This window comes from Eublepharis macularius, chromosome 9, assembly GCF_028583425.1.
Source record: "Eublepharis macularius isolate TG4126 chromosome 9, MPM_Emac_v1.0, whole genome shotgun sequence".
Classification (NCBI taxonomy): Eukaryota; Metazoa; Chordata; class Lepidosauria; order Squamata; family Eublepharidae; genus Eublepharis; species Eublepharis macularius.
The window spans coordinates 105,953,634-105,976,335 of record NC_072798.1 but is presented as its reverse complement, the minus strand read 5'-3'; the positions used below and the strand labels follow the sequence as shown (position 1 = coordinate 105,976,335).

At 45.6% G+C, this 22,702-nt stretch overlaps 2 protein-coding genes across 4 annotated transcripts in view; one reads left to right on the top strand and one right to left on the bottom strand.

Annotated features, from left to right (window-relative positions):
• The window catches only part of NUDT5 (nudix hydrolase 5), a 46,442-nt gene extending 43,436 nt beyond the window's left edge, over positions 1–3,006 (bottom strand). Inside the window, exon 1 of the mRNA XM_054988280.1 lies at positions 2,887–3,006. Coding sequence (XP_054844255.1) covers positions 2,887–2,904 — 18 coding nt within the window. The 5' untranslated portion in view covers positions 2,905–3,006. The remainder of the gene's footprint in view (positions 1–2,886) is intronic.
• Positions 2,331–22,702, top strand: part of CDC123 (cell division cycle 123) — a 29,279-nt gene continuing 8,907 nt past the window's right edge. The window contains exons 1-9 of one of the 3 annotated variants that reach the window (XM_054988276.1): positions 2,331–2,478; positions 5,412–5,537; positions 5,939–6,010; positions 8,684–8,750; positions 9,602–9,634; positions 11,430–11,525; positions 13,042–13,148; positions 18,428–18,476; positions 19,724–19,799. In XM_054988276.1, coding sequence (XP_054844251.1) covers positions 2,393–2,478; positions 5,412–5,537; positions 5,939–6,010; positions 8,684–8,750; positions 9,602–9,634; positions 11,430–11,525; positions 13,042–13,148; positions 18,428–18,476; positions 19,724–19,799 — 712 coding nt within the window. In that variant the 5' untranslated portion in view covers positions 2,331–2,392. Of the gene's footprint in view, positions 2,479–3,083; positions 3,172–3,647; positions 3,765–5,411; positions 5,538–5,938; positions 6,011–8,683; positions 8,751–9,601; positions 9,635–11,429; positions 11,526–13,041; positions 13,149–18,427; positions 18,477–19,723; positions 19,800–22,702 lie in introns of those variants that run through there. The other 2 variants (XM_054988277.1, XM_054988279.1) reach the window with 2 other exon arrangements.

Sequence of the window (22,702 nt, the reverse complement as noted above, 5' to 3'; positions counted from 1 at the left end):
CTTTTGACAGTTAGAGCTCAATTCCTCAGTTACAGTGAGAAGAAAGCTCAAGTACCTCATTTTTATAGAAAAATAGAGAAGGGGGAGGAGAGAGAGAATTTAATGGATGGCAGGAGAAACTACCCAAGGAGTTCAATATTCACATACAGAATCTCATCATAGCAGGCCTCTCTCTGCCGAACTCCTGCTCCTTTCATTTTCTGTAAAAATTAGGGAAATTGATTTCTTTCTTTGCACTGCACCTAAGTAAGGCTCATAATAGAATAAATGTTATGCTTATCAATACTCTGCAACCACCACACTTACGTACTTATAAAGAAGTTCTAGTTTGAAGCAAGAAAGATCCCATTTTTACCTCATAACCACCCTCATATGCTGACTGTTTTGTCAAACTACCACCTATAATAAACCTTCCTAGAATACCAGTTAAAGAGAAGAGATATAAAGCAAAAGGCTTTTGGTGGCAGCAGAAACCTTTCGGGAAGCAGCAATATATAGGTTACACAAAGAAAGTGAAGGTGTTCTTGAGGTACATACAGTAGACAAGACCTGAAGCTCTGTGTGTATCAAAATATAAGGAATGCTGCGACCTGGGCCCTCCTGAGGTGAAAGTTTAAGGAAACATAAAGAGGAGCTGAACTGAAGATCAAAAGGCCAAGGTTAAAAACAACTCCAAATCATTACAACAGGCAAGTAGCTACAGAGGTTATCAAAGTCTAGGAAGTGTTGAAACTAACAAGCTACGCAAAACTTGTTTGTGCAGTTCTTTGCAGAAAAGACCAAGCAGGTGATTGCAATGTTTTAAAAGATAAAGCCACAACCTGTGATAGGTGTTTGCATATTAGACGCAGTATTTACACCTTGCTAATGATGCAGCACACACTTTCGTTCTTTTCTGGCTGTGATGGACAGTGGGCATCTTGTTAAGGTTGGTTTCAAAATTTTAAAAAGCAAATAAACATGAATCATGACATTCCAGTACTCTGCTTCTTGACCTTTAATCCGCTATCACGTAAATGCATCATCAATGAATGCTCGCCAAAGCCACAAGGAAATGATTGGGACATCCAAACAGAACTCCAGGCAGGGCAACCTCGTTTACATTGGTATAGTCATGATTTATGCATGCAATACATGGATCTTGGGCATAAGTTCATCCAGACCCTCATGACTGATGGCTGTCGGCCAACTTCTTGATGTCTGGCTGGATTCCTATTTGCTGCCAGCCACTTTCTGAAAGATGTGGGGAGAAATCTGGGATTTCATTTTCCAGGTGGGCTGAGCAGTACAGATCAGCATTCCTTCACATGTTGTCCCAAGGCACTGCAAGTGGGGGAAAGGAGCTGCCGGCAATCCTAAAAGCCTCTCCAAGTTCTTAATTCCTCCTCCACCACCCCCCTTAAAAAATCTCCAAATGAATACAACGGGAAACTAGGAAAGCCACCTGTAAGTAAGTATTAGAGAAAGAGAGGAACTTCGTGGCTGGATCTTGAGAGCTTCTCATTCAGCACACCGACACTACACCCTTTGGTGAGTGGACCTTGGCTTCCTACCAATACATCCTGAGAATTGCGATTCCGTAAAATGATCACCATCAAAAGTATCTCAGCACCCTTAGAAAATGACCGTATCTGGACTCCTTGGGGAACCCACACTATTTCAAACTATTTAAATACGGACAAATCCCAAGAGCCTCTGCCAAATAACCCCTCCTGGAAGGGCTGCTTTTGGCCTGACACGGCTCTGTAATGAGAAGCAGCAGCAGCCTGGAAGGAGCCTTGGTGGGCCGAACAGCTGCAGGTAGGGGAAGCCCTGTTTTCTACTACCTTTACAGGGAAATCACTTTGGGGAGTCCTTAAGGAGTTGGCCGTGTTAGTCTGTAGTTGCAAAATAGTGAAGAGTCCAGTAGCACCTTTAAGACTAACCGACTTCATTGAGACATAAACTTGCGAGAACCACAGCTCTCTTCGTCAGATGCAACCTGACTTTTTCCTACACTTAAAGACGTCCTGCAAAAATCTTTCACACGAGGGGGGAGTCCTGAATCGCGTCCTGCCAGGCCTCACTCTGGTCAACTTCCAGTAAATGAGGGGAAACGTTCCCTCTCCCCGCGCCCACAGGCGTCACGTGGCTCGTCCCCGAGGGGCCCTGGGGCCTGCTCCGGAGCTGTCCAGCCACCTGCCTGCCCCCAGCGGCAACCGCTTCCAGCCTTCCTTCCCGCAGCCCGCCATTTTAAGCCCCGCCTACTTCCTGAGGCCTTGCAGCAGAGCCCCGCCCTAATCTCGCGGGATTTGGCGGGTCCCCGCGAGGCCCTCGCCTCCTGACGGCCTTTCGTGTCCGAGGCAGGGAAACAGAGTTGCCGATTGGCTGGAAGCGGCGAGGCAGGCAGCGAATGCGGGGCGCAGACTCCGTCCCCCGCCCGACGCCCACGGGAAAGACCCCCTCATTCCCTCACGCGCGGAGGAAGACTTGGTTGAGGTGACGCATGCGCAGTGTGGGGCAGGCCCTCCTTTCTCACCGCGAGCGTGTGGCGAAGGGAGGGGCCTTCCGAGTTTTATATCCGAGATCTGTTGCCGAAGTAAAGAAAACAAAACGCTATGGCGAACGTATTGCTTCATTGGCCGTGAGAGCCGCCAGATTGCTTCATTTGCGGCTTACTCTGCGGCGGAGGTTCCCGCTTTTCGAACGACCTATAGTCTGATTGGTCGCTCTGTTTGTCAATCTCATTTTCTGACGACTCCGATAACTATCCAGACCCACTTCCCTTGCTTTCTCCCGCCTTCTCGCCCAGAGCCAACCCCCTGTTTTGATTGGGCCAGCGATATGCTCGTCATGCAACGGACCCAACCAGAGTCGGCTATTAACGACAGGTTTCAGTCCCCTTACTTTTAGGCGGGCAGCCATGTTGGTCTGTAGTAGAAGCGCCTCAAAGACCCGCTCGGTTCCCAAGGCGGGCGCTTGCGCGAGTCAGGGCGCCCCTCCTCAGCCCGCTTGAGTCCTGAGAGACGCCGGAAGTCGGCCGAGCCACTCCTGATAGGTCAGCATCACGTCTGTCAGTTCCTGGCCCTATCGGAACAAGGCTGGGAGTCCCGCCTCGCTTTCGATTGGTTGGGCACTCTGAGACGGGGATGTGGGAGACGCCGGAGAGCGACCGCAAAATGGGCAAATAAGGTGGGGAAGGTCTGAATGGCTGCCGGGGGCGCTCCTGGACCGCGAATGTTTTTACTCGCTCGGTCTGGTTTTCAGCGGGGCTCGCCTTGTGCACGCCTCAGTCCAAAGTGGCGCTGCGGGCGGACAAGACGGCCCGGAAAACCAGGAAAGGCCGAAATCTTTAAGGAAAAGTAGAGGGGGGGGGTTAACTCCCCTCAGAATAGGAGCGGAGCTTCAGGAAAGGCATGCCCTCAGTGGCTGTTGCTAGGCAACCGCAGCAGTACAGCTCGCCTTCAAGTCTCTCTGTCAGGCAGAGGCAGGGGGTTGGGTGGGCCAGGCCCTTTCCAGGGCTCTTCTGGCCGGTGAGGGAGAGCTCACAGGGGCTGCTTGTCACTGTTCAAGAGCGGCCACCCCACAAAGGCCGGCGTGGGAGAGCCAGGTTGGAATCCCTGCTGTGCTGTGGAAGCCCACTGGGGGGCCTGGAGCCAGTCACACTCAGCCCGACCTCCCTCTCAGGGCTGTTGTGAGGATAAAACAGGGGAGAGGAGAACGATGCTTTAGTTCCATTGGTGTATAAGTGAAGTAAATACAGTTGAAGATGAGGCAGATAAAAGGTAGGCTGGTAGGGAGGGAGGAGAGAAGGAAGCAGGGAAAGGGGGGCTTGCCAGGAGGAGTGAAAGAGGTAGTGTGGGGCAAGGGGGTACAGGGCGAAATGAGGTGCCCTCGCCAAGTCTGCGACAGGTTCACCATTGTGCAAATCAGCTTGACCAGGAACTCAGCCTGTGCAGCTGGGTAGAGAGAAAAGATGGAAACTTGAATTGGGGAGGGGCAGATCGGTTGGCTGGAGGGTGGGAAGGAGAGAAGGAGGCAGGAAATGGGCGAGTGCTAGTCCTATTGTGTTTGGTGAGTGCTAGAAGAGCATTTGACTTTGTATGCTTAATTTTTTCCTCTAAAATACTTTTGTAGTTGTTTTCCTAAAGACTCAGAGCAGCTTACCGACAAAATCAGACAATTACAGAAAACTGTTGAACTGGGATTCTTTAAGAGGTCTCAGTTTGGGAGATTTCTTAGCTATTACAAGTGTTAGTGAGAGTTAGTGAGAAGAACCAGTGAGTGGTCTCTGGAATAGATTTGAATTTTATGGTGTAACTGTATGCATATGTATCCTTGACCCTGCCATTTATTTTTTTAATTTTTATGTATTTGCAAAAATTATATTTCACCTTTTTGCCCTCATCAGGGGTACGAAGACAGCTAACATTAAAAACATATCTTAAAAACCATTAAAAACAAAAAAAATGAAGTTTATTTTCTTTTAAAATAAATAAAAATAAATAATAAAAAGAAACTAACCGGTGAATCAGCAAGCAAATTACAAATTATGATAACAAATTTTTGAGTCTAATGGCAAGATTACAAGTAAAACAATATAATGTAGTGGGAATAGGACTGAAGAACTGGAAGGAAAAACACGTCACTAACAGAGGTCACCTCCTGAGCAGGTCCAGGACATTACAGCTTTCCTCCACAAGAGTGCTCTCCTGAACAATTCTGCTTTGTGCATTTTGCAGAACGATAGAAGTGTGTGGGCTAAACAAACTTTTCTGGACACAGGCAGGAGCCAATGTAGCATAGTAGTTAAGAATTTTGGACCAAGTTCAAATGGCCTCTCTACCATAAATGTTTACCAGTTACACACTCTCAGCTTATCCTACCTCACAGTGTTGTGAGCATAAAATGGAGGGGGAGGAGCCACTTTGGATCCCCATTGGGGAGATAAGCAGGGGTATAAATGAAGGAAATAAATAAAGATGATGCAGCTCACACCTCACAGGGCAGCCTGTTCAGCAGTGATGGAGTGCCACAGGAAAAAGATCTTTTGTTTAGGCTGTGATAGTCCTTGCCTTCCTCAGAGAAAGGAGATGGAGGGCTAGAGCAGCTGCATGGGCTTTGCAAGGAAAGAGCCCTTCAGCTATGTGCAAGCCCTCGAAACTGTCTACACCAGCTCATTCTTCCTGGGAGAGAGGAATTTCTAGGAGGGCTCTTGGAGTCAAGTGGGGCAACATGGCTTTGGAGTAGGTTTGTTCTTTCTCATGTAGGGTCTGGCTGCTACTTCTGCATGTTTGACAGAAGGTCAGAATGTCTGTTTGGAGCCTAAATTAAAAGCATGCTTGTATCTCCCTCCTTTCTGTTTTTAGTATGGGGGTGAAGTTTGTATTCATTTTAGGAATCACTTAACTTTTATCATTTTCCTTTTTCAGAACTGACATCGAGTCTTGCATGTTGCAAAGACGTTGTAAACTAAGAGGCAGGATGAAGAAGGAGCAGGTACTGAATTGTCAGTTCTCCTTCTGGTACCCACGTTTTAAGAACCAGACTATCCGCAGGTGAGAGAGAGAGTCACTGGCAGGTGGGGGTTTTCTTGAGCTTTGAGTTTGGAAGAGCTGGCTAGGAAGTATCCTGCTTATTTGTTCCGCAAGCCTCAAGACTTGACACCCATGAGTAAACTTAGAACAGTATTTGCAAATACTACATCAAGCCTCTTCTTAGGTAGAAAAAATTCAAACATCCATGCATGGATTCGTGCATACATACATACATATCTGTGTATGTTGTCATATTTGTTGTAATCTTTAGAACAAAATGAGATTTTCCTCCTTTTTTGTCTTTTAAAAAGATGATATTGTGAACAGAAGACTAGCAACAAGTAATCGCCCAGATCACAGGGAGTTGTGCTATGTTTTTGGTGTGTGTGTTGTCATAAAGTTGTGTGTTGTTGTTCCTCCAGTATCGTACTTCCCCTGCCACAGAACGTGAAGGATTACCTGCTGGATGACGGGACTCTGGTAGTTTCAGGAAGGTAAGAGCTTCTGTTCTTCAGAGATGATCTTTTAAAGGTAAATTCAAACGGAGAGTTCTTGAAATTTCTGACACTTTTTTCTTTGCCAGCTTCCATACAAGTGGTGAGCATGGTTTACAGTAGAATGAATTATCCGTTGTAATTTCTAATTCGAAAACAAATGTAGAGCAGTAGCTCAAACTGGGACTGAAGAGCCTGTCCTAGTGTCTGTAGTGGTGACCAGGATTCATTTGTTTAATTAGATTTAAAATGTGCTTGTATCACCTTTCATACCCGAGGTAGTTTGCAGCACCATAAAAGATGCAATACTTGATACAAAAAGTCAAAATGGCCCTAAAATGAATTTAAAAGCAACAGCAGCGATAAACCAAGAAAAAAACAACAGTTCAGCTTTCACTATATTAGGGAGGGGGATAAAGACCAACAGCAGTAACCTGATTAAAAGCTTGCAGAAGTTAGAGGGATGGAGTTTTAGCCTGGTACCAGAAGGGAGAGGGGGATGGCTAGGAAGCCCCTTCTGAGATGGCCTAACCACTGGGGGGGGGGCAGGCATATATGGGAACAATGATCTGTCAAGTGCTCTGTCCCCAGGTTGTATCAGACCTTACATTTTAAAACCAGCAACTTGATTTGGTGCTGGTAACAAACAGGCAAACAGTGAAGGTCGTTTAAGTACTGTTATAATGTGTTGCTTTTAGTCCATACCTGAAAGCAATCTAGTTGCTGCATTCTGAACTAACTGGGGTTTCTTCACAGTCCTCAGGTGCTGGTAGAACATATTAAGGTGATCTGTCCTGAAGGTGATGAGAGCATGGATCATTGTGGCTGGATTTTGAGGAAGAGTTTAAACTGGTCAAGCAGCCAGATTTGACTGCAAGCATTACATTCCACATATGGGACTTGAGCATCAAACTGTAGGTTCAGATCCAGCATCTCTCCCAAACTGTGAACCTGCTCCTTTAGGCAGGGGTGAGGGGTGGGGAATACAGCCACATCCAGAGTAAATTGTATCCCAGTTCTCTGATCAGCTTCATCATCTACTAACAGCACCTCGGTCTTATCTGGATGGAGTTCCCAGCTTTTCAGTTCCAAGTTCACATAAGACTAAAACCTACCAGATCATGACAGTAGGCTTGATTGAAATGTGCCCAGTTCCGAACCATATTGTATTTGATCGGAACAGCATAATGCAGAGTATGGGCAACTCCCTTGTGTGTGGCAACAAAATATTCTGGGACAGCTGCATAGATGTCATGTCAGCAGTCCAAACATCGTGCGGTTTGGAGGGAACCTTGGCGTGGATATTGAGGAATCCAAGCCATCTACATCTCAGAGATCTCAAAGTCAGCATCACCACTCAGGTAGAAAGGCTGTGAATCAGAGTGGGGCAGTACACCAAGGTCATCCCTCGTCTGCCCAAAGTGCCCAGCACCAGATTCTGGCTTTCTAAATTAGGGCTCTGTCTGACAATACCTCTGGATAGGGTCATCATGATAGACTGTGACAGTTTCCCTTCTTCAGCCCCCAGAATTGTGAAGGATCCCTCTGGAGGAGGTCTGAGTCGTGGGGCTTAGTCTCACTCCAGCCCGCCTGCAGAGCCCCAGCTGCCTCTGGATCAAACATTCATGCCGATGAATAATACTGTCATGATGCTCACAGTTGTGAAGGGAAAGCACTGGGCTGGGGGGAGGATACATGCCCCTTCTCTGTCTGCTGTGGAGTCTGTGAGAGGCAGGGAGACATGCTGCAGCCAAAGTGTTTTTCTGGCTGGACTCCCTTCTCTCGTTCCACACAAACCGAATTCAGTCCCGTTGATTTTGATGGGAGAAGGGCCAGGGAATGAGTGTCTCCCCCCTGCACATACCCGCCGAGGGGCTTCTGATTGCAGCCCCTTCTCTTGGCCTTGACAAGGGAAAGGAGCAAATGGTCTCCTTTGACTCATAAGGAGCAGGAGAAAAGTGCTGAGTGGATGCCTCCCAAGTAGGACTGTTCTTTTCCCGAATTACGCTTTTTAAAACATAGCTGTTGATTCCGCTTATTTGCTTTTTTTCTCTTTTAAGCGAGGGGTTTCTCTTTGAAATGAATGCACACTTTTGTTGTTTAAGCGTTTGCAGGGGGTGGGGTCGCTGCTATGCACCACAGAGTGCTGGCTTCCGCAAGAGGATAGGAAGGTTTAGGAAGGCGTTACCTGCCTCTGAGCATCAACAGACTGGAGCCTGCAGTCCTGCAGAACCTCCCTTCCTGCCTCTCCTCTCTTCAAATTTTTCTTGTGATCGAAATGGAATTGGTTGGAAACTGACTCCAAATTCCTGAAAAAGAACAGGAATAGATTGTTGTATTTCAGGCAGAAATTGGGTAAAGAGGAACTAAGAACATTTCTCTTAGCAACCCTGCTCCCAGGGCCCTTGTGGCCAGATGTGGACAACCAGGAGAGGCATTAAAGTGCTTTCCTGCCTGGGAGCAGGGTTCGTGGGCGACTGGGGCACTGAGCATCCATCTAGGAGCTTTCAAGCTTATTGTTCGTCTATTTGCATGGCCAGACGGCCAAGGGGTTCGCCAAGGGGGTCCCACCATTTCAGCCAGTGTGCTCTGTGAAAATGATGTGGGCTCAAGCCTGATTTTTAAATCACGGTGAGCTGAGATGATTTCAGTCTTCCATTTCTGTTTTTCTAGCGAAGACCTCCCAACGTGTTCCCAAGAAGACGACGATGGCAACAGTGATGAGGCGGAGGATGTGCAGGTGTGTACAGATGGAGGAAACTTTATTTGCTAGATCCTACTGATGTTCTTCTCTTCCCTCCCCACAATGTAGGCTGCAGCCTTTAAATTTGGAAGATTAGGCTGCAATGGCTTTTCAGCTCTTTTCTGTAGCCTGTTCAGAGTTTTCCTCCAAGGGCTGAGTTGTCGGCCATTTCTTTCCTCCCTCTGTTCCAGCTCTGAGGGCTGGGGATCTCTCTCAGCTGGAATTGTCACAGCTGCATGGTGTGTGTGCTCCTGAGGTCCAGCAGCAATGGAAGTGGGAATCCTCCAATGATGTGGGCTCAAGGAGGTGATTTTGGTTTTTCTGTAAGGAAAGGGTGCCCAGCTGCAGGCCCTGTGTGGTCCCCGTGCTTCTTTTTTGTGACCCTCTGGCTTGCTCTGTAGCAGCAGGTGGGAAATGGGCCTCTTCTGAACTGGCAGGTGCTCCTCCTCTTCCCAGAAGGGGCCGCTGCGGAAAGGAAGCACCTGTCAAGTCCTGTGATGCCTTGTGCGGTATCACTTCCTGAGCAGTGGCATAGACAGGCTTCGTGGGCCCATTTTTTGTTTAACACCGAGAGGGATGTCTGTTGAATTCTGCCTTTGGAAAGAAGGAGAGGCACTTCCTAACCAAGCTTGTTTCAGGCATCACTGCCAGGAGGGCTGCGGCACCTGAGTGATTTGGGGGTTTTTTTCCAGCCCCCATTCCCTTGGCCTGAAGAAAGGGTCTCTTGTGACTTTCAATCATGTTGCAAAGCTTGAAGAAAGATTAGGTGCTGTTTCCAGGCAGAAGCATGGTGGGGTTTAATTTTAAGGGGGGGAAATAACGTTCACTTTTTTGTCTTTCTCCTTCAGTGGTCTGATGACGAGAACACCACAACACTTATGGTAAACCTCTCTATGAAATTCTTATTTGTAGGCAAGATGGTTGTGAATTATGGCTGAACTGAAGGGAAAGTTAATAGTCTGAAGGGTTCAGTTTATTTAGTGTTGATTCTGACACTTCAGAGTTGCAGCAGAATGACATTTTGTTTGGTTAGAAATTGAAACAGAATGCCACTTGTTCCTAGAAAAGGTAATGGCTTGCCTTGCTAGTTCATCTTAAATGAAATGTAAAATTTTAAACAATGCAATCTCTGTACTGTCATTAATTAAACTGAACCATAGACAAGCTTCTTCACCCACAGTATCTGGAAGTGTCTTTGGGAACCCAAATGTGCTGAGCTGTAAAGAATGCCCTTTGTAGCTAGACCTGTTGCTCATTATCTTGTGTCTCTCACCAGTCTTTTCAAGAAAGTGTATCAGACCTCATTGACACATTACTCTTGAGGCAGAAGAATCTGGCAAAAGTCCTTTATGAGAGCATTGGTGCAAGCTCGTTTTAACTGAAGGCCCTTAAGCGTGGATGTCTGTCATCTGTTAGCAAAATCAAAAAGAGTCCAGTAGCACCTTTAAGACTAACCAATTTTATTGTAGCATAAGCTTTCGAGAATCAAGTTCTCTTCGTCAGATGCCTGATCAAAACTGATCAGGCATCTGACGAAGAGAACTTGATTCTCGAAAGCTTATGCTACAATAAAATTGGTTAGTCTTAAAGGTGCTACTGGACTCTTTTTGATTTTGCTACTACAGACTAACACGGCTAACTCCTCTGGATCTATGTCATCTGTTAGGTGATTCCCTGCTAATTGTAAATTATGCAAATAATTTTCATTTGATAAACCTTTTGAAAAGCCTTTTGTTTGGGTATTCACATGCTTGCATTTTAGCATGGGGCAAAACTGCCTTTGTATTGTGGCTAAGAGAATGCAGAGAAATCCATGGGGTTGCTGGTCCAAGCCCCCCTCGGTCTCTTTGGCTCCATCCCTCACCTGCAACATGGAGCTCATCGTACTGGTCTACAATCCAGAGCTTTGGTGATGGGTGTGACATGCTTTGGAAACTGAAAGTGCTATATAAGTACTAAGTAGCATTTCTATCCCCAGAAAATAATAATAACCTGTATTTTTGTCATCTAAATAGGGATGGCCTAAAGGATTTCACAGGCAGGGACCTCCCATTATCCTTCTCTTGTACTATATCCCCTTTGACCCTCTGGCTTAGCCCTCTTGCTCCTTCCTACTGTAGCCATTCCCTCTGGGCAGGGCTACTCTGGAGGAGTCCCTCTTGTTGCCTATAACAGTGACCTCAAAGATGGGAGAGAAACAGAGGAGATGGGGATCTTTGGCACACCACTCCCAGCCCATCTCCTGTGTTGGAGGGCAGGCAGGGCAGGGCAGCAGAATGTCCTCAGCCTTTCCTCTTCCACCCTCTCATTCGTTCCCTGCCTTCTGTTTCTTTATGCTCTGAGTTTGACTGAGAGAAAGGAGTAGGGGTTTTTTTCCACTTTAGTGTGTACCGTTATTACAGTTGCTATCAACATTCATTACCTGGTATGAATAATTTGGTTTCATTGCTGTAATTCGTTTTTACATTTTGAATGTATGTTTAAGTAGTTTAGTTGTACAGGACTCAACATTTCAAAGGATGGCGAAGGCACTCAGGTCAACTGAGATGGACGGCCTGTGGGTGGAAAACTATTTCAAGGTGCTGAGTTATTGAAGGCAACTGCAGCTTTTCTGTGACGGCCTCGCCTGTCAGTCTTGCTGCTTTGAATCCTGATTCTTGGTTTCTCTCCATCCAGGCCCCAGAATTCCCAGAGTTTGCGCTGAAAGTTCAAGAAGCAATCAGTGCCCTGGGAGGCAGTGTTTTCCCCAAGCTCAACTGGAGTGCTCCAAGGGTGAGAACGCGTATTAAATCCGACAACCGATTTAAATTTTCTTAAAAACTGACTTAATTTTTTAAAAAAGCAGAAATTCCAAAAGAGAATAATCACACTTCCGAGAGCAAATGGAACAAAAGCTGGTTTCTCCAGGGGGGAGCGGGGAGGGGAATAACATTGCACATTTGGCCCCTCAAGGGGCACCCACTGTTCTCTCACTGGCAGGGGGAAGCCTGTGGGTGAGAATATTTTTCTGGCTTTTTCAGATGCAGAGGGAGCATCTTCTGTGGGTGCTCAAGGGTTTTCTTTAGTAGTTTCTTCACTTTGTTCTTCCCTGGGAGGAGCGGGGGGAGAGTGAGGGAGCCCAGCCTGCTGTGCCAGCCCTTGGCAGCTGGGTCTGTCACCTTAAAGTGCCAGGCCCTCTTTTGCCTAGTTGGAGCATCATTCTGCAGCTGGAGGAAATGAAGAACCATCGCTGTAGAGCTGTTGTTCTTCTCCCTTGAGCCTTGGGACCTGTGCTAAATGCAAATCCTCTCCAAAACCCAAGCAGGTGGAGAAGGAAGGGCTCAGTCCAGTGCATCCCTTCAGGGTGTAAGCCAAGCCTTTGGGTGAGGCTCTGTTTAAGCCAGGGAAGCTCTTCTAGACTGGCCAAGGTTTCCTAGGTCTCAAGCCAGTGTCTCCAAGCCTTTTGCAAAGGGAAGCCGCTTGGGGTTAAACTCTAGGATCTGCTGCTGAGCGATGTCCCTTCTCTCATCTTACGCAGTGCATAATGTACCACGTTGCGTCATCCTACTCATTCCTTTAATGTGAATTTACAGAGCTGTGTTCAAACTTCTCAAAAACAAGTACCCAGTTTTGTAGATTTTGGAGCTGTGTCTAGTAGAATTGTCCAGGAATATGATTTTTTTTGCCTAAGTAATCTCAGCTGCAAAATGCAGTAATGATGTTGTTAGCTGAGATGTGCAGCCTTCAGTAGCAAATAAATGTTTGACATTAAGGCTGAAGGCTAGATGACTTATGTGGGAGAGGGTCCCACCAAACTCACTTCCGCATGAGCATGTTTCAAATTGGGGATGTAAAAGTATTAACCTTTGTCTGTTTCACTGGGTGGATGATAAAGCATCAATGGTGCCTTTTAAAGCTGTCTAGTTGCGCTTCAGTTAATAGTCCATGACCCACAATGTTGGAGCTTGGAAAGGAGGAAGCGACAAGCTTTGATGGAGCGGCAGTCCAACCTCCTGAAGAGAATTTCCTGGTCTCACATATTGATCTCATTTCTATTTCTCTGGGAAGCTGATGATGTGCTACAGGGAGCTGTCCCATTTTATCATTATGAACAGTGAGCTAGGCTAAGGAACATATTCGCTTGCCTGAGCTACCCAGTCACTTCACAGCTCGGTAGGGCTTTGAATACAGGGCCCACCTGTCCAGATTCCATGTCCTGCCCCCACTGGCTTCCCAGCCGCTTTCTGCTGTGTGATGTCTGCTTAGAAGTTGCTTTCTCGTGTGTTTGAAATGACCCTCCGCCCTCTAGGATGCCTACTGGATAGCAATGAATAGCTCCTTGAAGTGTCAATGCATCAGTGACATCTTCCTACTTTTCAAGAGTTCAGACTTCATTACTCGAGATTTCACTCAACCGTAAGTATAATTGTTGTCAGATGATCTATTTTTGAAGGACTTTCCCCCCCTCAAATTTATTACAAAAAAATATTGCTCAGTTTTCAGCTTTTGTTTAAATTGCTGCCAGTTTTGAAAATGTGGATCTTTGGCTGTTGTTCAGACTGTTGATCGGCTGAGAGAGGTTTTTCAGCCAGTCATGGTATTCTCTTGTTTATCTTGCTATAGCTTTGCTTCCTCAGTTGCATCTGTGTTCTTCTAAAAAAATTTAGCTTTAATTTCTCTAGCGCTGTTCAGAGAGAACCATCATTTTAGGGAAGAGATGTCTGTCAATAGCTGTGAGCTGGTTTCTACCAACACCTGTTGGCTGATACGCCTGTGAAAACAACACCCCTCAACCATTCCTCCCCCACGCTGATTCTTTCTCCCTCCTGCCTAACTAGTTTCCTGCGTTCTCTCGTGAGGTTCCTTCCTCTTGCCAACCACTTTTCTCTTCTCTTTCCTGAGCATGTTGCATTTCCCCCCCCCTTCTTGATGCATGCCCTCTTTGAAGCAAGGATTCTGTGCCACGAGCCTGCTAGGCCTCAGTAGCTAACTAGACCTTCCTCATTCCATTTTCTGAATGCCAGGCCCTGGGGCCATAATAATAGGGGCGCTTTCTTGCATTCATCCCCCACTTGTGATCATCATAGAGGCATTTTTCTTGCCCTTTTGGAAACAAGATATTTGGTGAGCTAGACCTTTGCTTTGGCCTTGCATGGGAGTTCCCATTTTCATACATTTTCCTGCCCTTATGCAGCATCACCTTCCATGTTTGGAGTTTAAAGGTGTGGCCCCAAGTTTGCCTATGTTCAATGTGATAACTAGGATGTCCTCGACTCTCGTGAGCACACCAGAATTGCTGGGGAAGTTCCGTAGGATCTAGAAAACGGGGATCTGGTGTACATGTCGTCTAAGACTCCCTAGTTACTGGGAAAACAAGGAATGTGTGTACATTTCCTTCAAAGAAGGGACATGAATGATATAGCCTCAGTGGTTAAGCTACATCCATATCACTCAACTGAAATTTAGTGCACATGCTGCCAAAGACACCTTGATCTGGTTGGTCTGTAAGGTGTTACTGGACCCGAATCTTCCTTATTAGATAAATCTGAAATAGGGGCATCTTTTAATCTAACTGGACTTAGAGGCTGGCTCACAGGGCTGTAGAAGGTTTGCAATGCATTGTTGCTCCAGTCTATTGAAATCATGGGTTAAGACTAGAGTAACTATACTATGCTAGTAACTAAGACTAGAGTAACTATCATGGCTGCAACATACTTACATGTAAAGGAACAAAAATACTCTTCTGTTGCTTCCAGAAAAGCTTGTTCCTGACGTGCTCCATAAAAGACCTTTCCAAAATACAGTACGTGGTGCCAGCTAAATGACGTTCTTCTACACAGTTATCTTGGATGCAGAATCCCGGCCAGTTCAGTTTCTCTGGGGCACAGTTATACTTAAGAGCAAGTGTTTGTATTCCATTCTGCAAAGTTTAGCTCTGGAGGTAATGGGAGGAAATACAAGGCATTTGAAGAATTCCCTGAATCACACTCTGTGGCAACACCCTAGTAATGGAGGCTTTAAATATCCAAATTTAATATCATATGTAAACTCTGTTCTTCTCACCAAAACTATTCAGATGCTAGAAATAAAAACACATTTATATTGGATACAAATCTTAAAACTTTTTCACCAGCCTTTATCACTGCAAGAGGTACTGTGGTGTAAGAATAGCTTACGTCCAAATCAAATAAACAAAAACTTATTTTTGAAAGATCTACTCAAGATCTGGGATACATTTAAATCAAAATTAGCCCCAACTATTTCCTGTTTTACTTCCTTTTTATGGCAAGACTGGTTCCCACCTGGTCATAACAAATAATAAAGGCCTACTAAAAAAAGACGATCTAGAAAAGAAAATCAATAAAACAATTACCTGGTTTTTGTATCTTCAACTCTCTTATATGGCATCACAGATTAATTTAAGCGACATTACTGCATAAACCTAAAACTGAATTCAAGACTATATTAGATCAGGAAAATATTCCACATAAAGGTCTGATCTCTAAAATATATAAAATTATTATACAGCTTAATAAACCCAAAACATAAAATTTTCAATCTAAATGGCAACAAGACTGCAATATAACATTAACACAGGAACAATGGGAAGAAATCTGGTCATCAAAATTATTTAAATCCCCTGCTATAAGTACAAAACTTCAAACCTACAAAATAATGACAAGATGTTACCGTACACCAAAAAATTAGCTATATTCACACCATCCTGTTCTCCTGAATGTTGGAAAAAATGTGGCGAGCTTGGATCAAAGCTCACTGTTGGTGGCATTGCTCAATAATAAACAAATTCTGGAATAAGGTATTACGGCAAATTGAACGGATAACAAACTACAGGATCCCTTTGAAACCTCAGATAATTGTCTTAGATTTGTGCGGAAACTTCAAATTCCTCACAATAAGACCCCACCTCATAACTAGCCTTTTGGTGGTGGCAAAACATTGATTGCCTTGTGCTGAAATGAACGTCTCCCTCAATAAGCCAGTGGTATTCCAGAGTGTGGGATCAAATTATTAAAGAAAAAATTACTGACAACCTGCATCATTCTAAAACACTAAACACCACAACACAACTTTACGACAAACGGATGCCGTTTTTTTATCATATCAGCAGAAAGGATCTTCAGACTCCCAACCAGCTGTACAAACATCTTCTCTATTCTATAGCATAATAGTCATACTGTGTAGGATTTTAGTAAGTTCAATAAAAGCAATGTATATAGTTAATCTAACAAGTGTTATCCCAAAGACTGAACTTGTTATATTGCTGTTTATCATTGTATTTTGTATTTTCATGTTCTACTCAATTTTTTTAAAAAAGAATTCCCTGAAAGCCTGGCTGGTGGCTCTTCACGGCATTCTAACTTCACACGAATAGTGCCAGTTTGAGCCTCAGTGGGTAGACCTGATGAATTGTGAAACTGTCTTCATTTGTTAATGTTTAATTAAGCTTCATAGCCCCTGGCAAGAGAAAATTAGAAATGCAATTGTCATGCAGAAAGGAAGTATGGCTGGAACAGGTGAAAACTGAGTGCGTTATTTATTTTGTGATGTGAACAAAGAGAGGAAAAGAGAAAAAAATGACCAGGGAATATATTTAGTTGCTTAAGGAGAGTTTTATAGCTTAACAACGCAAAAGAATTACAATACAAATAGAAATCTGATTACAATATTTTTAATGTTCCTGAACTGCATAATAAATTGTAAGTTTTAAAAAATTGAATGGCATAGTTAATAAAATACTAAACTTCCATTGCAACTGATTACTGCGTGGTCTTAAGACTGCACGTAACTGTCGGTCCTCTTTGTTAGATTTATAGACATCACTTCTGTGCAGGAGCACTGTGTGTAGGCAACTGCTTGTAATAGCATACCTACAGTTTTCCTGTGCTGACATAATTGGACATCATTGTTCATGTGGTGTTGATATATATGAAGGGCACTTCCTGATGTGTCAGCTGGGCCCTCTGTGGGCTGGAAGAAGCCTGTCTCAGGAGGATTGGCCAGTTGCCTGGTGGCTTGCAGCAGGAAGTATGTGAGAGCAGACAGTAGGTTTCTGTTGAGCAGGCTACAGGAAGGGGCAAGCAAGAGCTGCCAGACCATGGACAGCTTTAAGGCTGCGGACAGGTTGCTCTGGCAAGCATCCGAGCTCAGCTGAGCTCCTCTGTTTCAAGCTCTGCCTCAGGTGGAGTATAAATGGGGTAGGGAGCCACGGTCTGGCCTGGTAAGGTCTGTATGGCTGGGTGGTCTTGTGAGACTTTAGGCAGTGCTTCTTTGGGGAGCTCCAGGACTTGGGGCCTTGGTCTGAGATGTTGGTTTTGTGCTCACATCTGACAGCCATCGCTCCTCCAGGTAGGGGCCTGTTGCTTCTCTTCTTCACAGGGAGCTGTTGTTTGCATTGGGATATGGGAGTGACCTGGCTGGTGTTGATCAATATTAATAATTGTGTAAGGTTACAGAACAATAATTGTGTAAGGTTACAGAACATTTTCCAGCCTTTGTGAAGTGCTGCTAAAAAGTTTTGAAACCAAGCTTTGTCAGAGTTGGAAGATTATGACTTAAAAGAAAAAATAACGTATCATGTTAAGAGACTCCCAAGTGCTTGGATCACGATCCTCCTACCACCTGAACTATTTTCCAAATTAAAAGCTTGAGTAGGTTTGAGGAGAACAATGGAGAGAAGAAGAAAATCTCTTCTGGTGTTCTTTTAGACATTTCTGCGATCTGCTCAAGGGATTTCTGAATGACGGAAGGTCCGGCTGGAGCAGTCTGGCTGAAGCACGCTAGCCCGGAGCTATTAGGGACTCCGAGTTTTAAAGAGAAACTTGGCTTTGCAGGGGTTGGGGGAGCATTTGTGTCCATTCAAATTTAGCTTCCTTCCCTTTTGAAATGTTACAAACCTTCCGAAGTGTAATTCCCTGTCCTTTGAGGATCTCGGAGTTCTCCCTGTTTTACCCTTACAACAGCACTATGATGAGGTAGGCTAGGCTGAGAGAGTGACTATCCCAAGCCTGCTCAGTGAGCTTCATGGCTACATGAGAATTTGCACCCAGCTGCTGTCCAGTATTCTAAGCGTGACACCGTGCCACTGCTCTGCATGTGATGAAGTTCTGTTGTTGAAGTGCAGAGTGTCTGGCCCGTAAGGGACCTGGTTGGGAGAGCACCTGGCAAACGTGTGTGGAATGAATAGAAGCGCAGTTTAAAAACTGAGTAAGGAATTACAACACTATTTTTAAAAAAGCTTCTGAAAAAAAGTGAACAGGGTTCACTTGTGATCTAAAGCCTCTGAAATTTCTGCAGCCACATTCCATGCAACGTTCAGAGTTGCAACAGTTAAGCTCACTCATATGTTAGGGAGGGGAGTCACATTGCCTAGAACAGAGCTTGTTGATGGGAGAAGGGGTCTAATCAATGCAGATTTCTTTTTCTTCAGAACCTGTCTGACTTGGAATACATTTCCTTGCTGCCTTGCTAATAAGCATACTGTGTTGTGTTGTGCGGAACAGTACATAGGCAGAGGAGGAAGAGTGGTGTGTTCTTTTCCATATCTAAATTTTGCTTTGTGATTGATATTTTCTAGGATACTGTTGGTGATGCTTCCATGCCAATGTCCACGTTTGTAGATCTTGCTCTGAAAATAATTGAATGGAAAACAGATCTAGTGCATTGCTTTCTTTCAGGTTTATCCATTGTAAGGATGATTCTCCAGACCCCAGCTTGCAGTATGTGGTAAGAGAAGGTTCTTTTTTCTAGGCTGAATTTTGCCTGAATTTTGGGGTCGATGGCAATGGCTTTATTTTCATGTTTGTGTAAAAAACTGCTGCTGAAAGGGAGAACATCCCTAGTTATCCAAACACAAAGGACAGTGCAGATGCCTTTGGTTCACCTTGAATGACTTCTGTCTGACTAAATAATTGGCCCTGTCATTTTGAGTGGTCACACCGTGTTTTCTTTTTGCAATCATGTTTTTTTTGTCAGCGGAGACATACGAGGCTCCTTTTCCAGTAACTTTGGGGCACTCCGTAGATTGGATCCCGCAGGTGGGTTCCTCTGAAGGCGGCACCTGCTCCTGGAAAAGGCTCTTTTGCCAGGGGAAGGTGCTGCCGTCAACAGGATGGATTGATGGGCTTCACCCCCTTGTGAAAATTTTTCTCTCACACCTGAATAAAAGATTGTGGGGAGCACCGCCAGGGGGGGACAACCTTCACTTTCCTTCTCTGCTTGTCAAGTAGGTTGTCCACTGTTGCAAAAGGAATGCGGACTTGGATGAACTTTCTGCTGACCATAGCAAGTCAGATCTGAGTATAAAGAGTGGAAGAGCCTTCCTCTGTTGGAGTGAAGGACCCTCTGGTCTAGCATCCTGCTTCCCCCGTGGCCAGCTGGAGGCCTCTGGCTGATCACCAGCAAGGGGTGCTGATGGCCACCTGCTGTTCAGAGGCTCTCTTGCCTCCCTGGGTGGAGGTTCCCGTTAACTGCTGCTGGGCGTGTCCTTTGAGGCTCCATCTAACCTCCTTTTCAACCGGTGCCTTGACACCCTCTTGTGGCAGTAAATGTTCTTAGCGGAGCTGCAGAAAGAGCTGTGCAAGTTACTGTTTCCTGAGAATAAGTCCCATTAAATACAATCAGAGTTACTTTTGAGTAGACCAGCTTTAAGATGGCTCTCAAATATAATTTCATTTCTTATGACTGGCTTGAGGTAATAAACATACTGAGAACATGTACTGTCGAAGGCTTTCACGGCCGGAGAACGATGGTTGTTGTGGGTTTTCCGGGCTGTCACTGAGAGATCTCTGTCTTTTGGTGCTACACCTCTGAAGATGCCAGCCACAGATGCTGGCAAAACGTCAGGAACTACAATGCCAAGACCACGGCAATACAGCCCGGAAAACCCACAACAACCATACTGAGAACATGTTTATGTTTTAGACTGATGAATAAGTTCCATATCTTTTGATTGACTCTTTTTCCTTCAACAGCTTGTACTCCGAAAATGGTGTGAATTAATTCCTGGAGCTGAATTCAGGTGTTTTGTAAAGGAAAACAAACTTATAGGTGAGTTTGTTCTTGATTTCATTAAGAATTTTAAGGCTTGTTTGCTATAGGCAATGTGGCCCTCCTTTTCAAGAGCTTGTAGTGTGATCGTTCACCATCATTTTCTGGCTGTTGAAGCCTCTAACTAAAACAGAGCCATGTCTTTTGGGTGGGGCTTCTTCTTTTTTAGTTTTTCAGAATCTGAGGCCTAATTAGGGTTGCCGGGTGCCTGTTTATGGTGGGAAGGCTCCTGCTCATGGGCCAGCCCTTGGTCTCCAGACCGGCAGGAGAAAGGTCCAGGGGGTGGAAAGGGCATTGCGCAATGCATGATGTCACATCCTGCCAGAAACCGAGGTGTGACATGTGTGTGTTGGCCAATGTTCTGGATCCTGTTAAGATCTGTCATTATAACTGGTTCAAGGCAGACCATATGTGAGCCAGACAGTGTATTAAGCATTTCTTCCATCTCATTTATATTACAGCTAGCATCCAGATCAGAGCATATTTATGCTGTTTAATCAGCGAAAAACTTAGCAAAGGCCTCACAGCTAATTGTCTGTTCTTGAGACTGTAAAGGTTCAGATTTAGGGGTTAGATGATGCCGAGATACCTTAAACAGTTTGGATGGTTGTGAACTAGCTGATGCAAATGATTTCCAAGAAATTACAGTCATCTAGTAGTCTAGTCTCAGTGTTACCATGGCATCCATCTAGCTGGCTAGATCGGCTGTGTGGAGGTAGGGGGACATCGTCCAGGTGAGCTCAGGTTGGGGAAGGCCTTTTCTTTGCTCCTGCATTTAGTTCTCTAGCTGCAGTGCTGGATCCAGTGTAACCCTAGGCTTCTTACTGAGTCAAGCAGGGTCAGAGGCCGGAAGTACAATGTCCTTTTCCAGTCAGCATCACTTCCATCTTGTTTGGACTCAATTTGTTTGCTTTCAGCTATTTGACAGCCGCCGCCAGGCAGCAACTCAGTACCTCTGCAGCACCACGAGGGGATTTGGATAAAGAGATACAGAGTTGATGGCATTCAGTTCTATAGCTACGAATTCTTTCTCCTAAAGGCTTTTGTTATGGATTGGGGCAGGAGGGGGTGGGGTCCTCCCTCCCTCTGATCCTTAGTTCCCTAGTAGCATGCCACCACTCCAGCTACAACAGACTTCACCCTTCACCAGCCACTGGGGAGAGCTGGTTTGCCTCTGACCATACACAAGGTTCTGGTAGGTGACCAGGCAGCAGGCACATGAGTGAGGTCTAACACAACTTTATCTTAATCAAAAAGGGTCTTTATTGATCTACTAATGATTGCAGACTATAAAGAGCACATAAGTTAGGGAAATAAAATGTGCACCACAGTTTTTCACGGTTTTGCAGCTACCAAAGGAAAAGAAAAGCAGTTGCTATTGTCTCACTTGCATAGTAAGAGTTACCACAGTATACCTTATTCGCCTCCTGCTTGAGATGGACTTGCAGTGTCCAGGAGGGACAGAGAGCCCGGCCTCCATGACTCTCTGTCCACCGCCCGAGGGTTCACTAGAGCCCCGCCAAGTGGCCTCAGGGGCTTTGGGCACGCTTTCTTCCCAAGGGGGTGGGGGGGGGGAGAGATGTCCCCTCTTCTCAAACCCTCCTCCTCCCTAGCCAGCCATATCTCAGTGGCTCTCATGTCACGTATCGCTTTTAGGCCCCTCGTCTTACGTGTCTCTGGTTTTTAAGGCAACAGCAAAAGGCCAGAACAACACCCAGTTATTTGCTGCAATCTGAAGAGAGGTGTGGAGGGAAGCAGATGACAATTCAGCGGCCCCCTCTATTCCTGGCTCTCCAGGCTAACTCCGGGATTTATTACGAAAGGGACAATCAGAGGCTAGTTTGATACTAAAAAGGCTGTTGGCCTGAACTTTGCAGCTTTATACAGAAGTTGGATAAAATGGGGGATAATTCCCACAACGAGGATAGCCGGCCTTCACTAGCAATCCTTTGAGTCCATCCCATGAGGAACGATTCAAGCCAGTCCAAGGCACATCCCCTGATGCCCGCTTCTGCCTCCAGACGATGCAAGAGGATGGCTTGGCCTTCTGTATCAAGGGCTGCAGGCAGGTCCAGGAGGAGCAACAATGAAGCAGGGCCTTTGTCTGCATTCAGGCAGAAGTCATCGACTAGAGAGATTTCTGTCCCTTAGCCTGGCCTGAAACCAGACGGAAAAGGGTCTGGAACTTTCAAGAGTCAAAGATACTTTCTTCAGAAGTGGGGACACGTAGCAGAGTGTTGTGACTGCTACATCGGTGTGCTTTCTGGGTGGGCCAAGGTGTCTGGCCTAGTGGCAACCCTGACACCCACCTCTTTCATTCTCCCTCCCTCGCTCAGGGTGATGGACCTAGTTCTTCCCCTCTTCTGTTTTATTCCTCACAACAATCCTACGAGGTAGGATAAGTTAGAAGAGAGTGACTGACTCACTGCTCCACATGGATTGTCGGGTAAGAGAGCCACCCATGTGCAGCAGGAATGGGAAACAGCTGCCTCGGCTCAGTGTTGTGCAGTGCGTGTCCTTGGCAAGTCACTGGCTGTGTCCTTGCCTGTCTCACAGGGGGGAGACGTGAGGGGGAAATGCCGCTTCGACCTACTTGGAGAAAAGAAATCCTTACGTGCAAATGTCTTCGTTTACCCCTTCAGAAGCAGATTCGTGCAGGTTTCTTTCATAGGTTTTGTACCAGGAGACAGAGTATCTGCTCAGAAAAAAAAAGGGCGTTCCCCTCCTTTTTCCTTATCTGTGCCATCCCAAGAACACTTTTCTGCGTGTAAGCACCGTTGAATAGACTTGTGTAGGACCATGAGTGGACCTGCTTAAGCTTGCTCTCTGAAGGCAGCAGGAGGTGCAAGGCGGAAAGAGCCCTTTGATGCCAACGTCTTGTGAAAACGCTCCCATTTTGATTT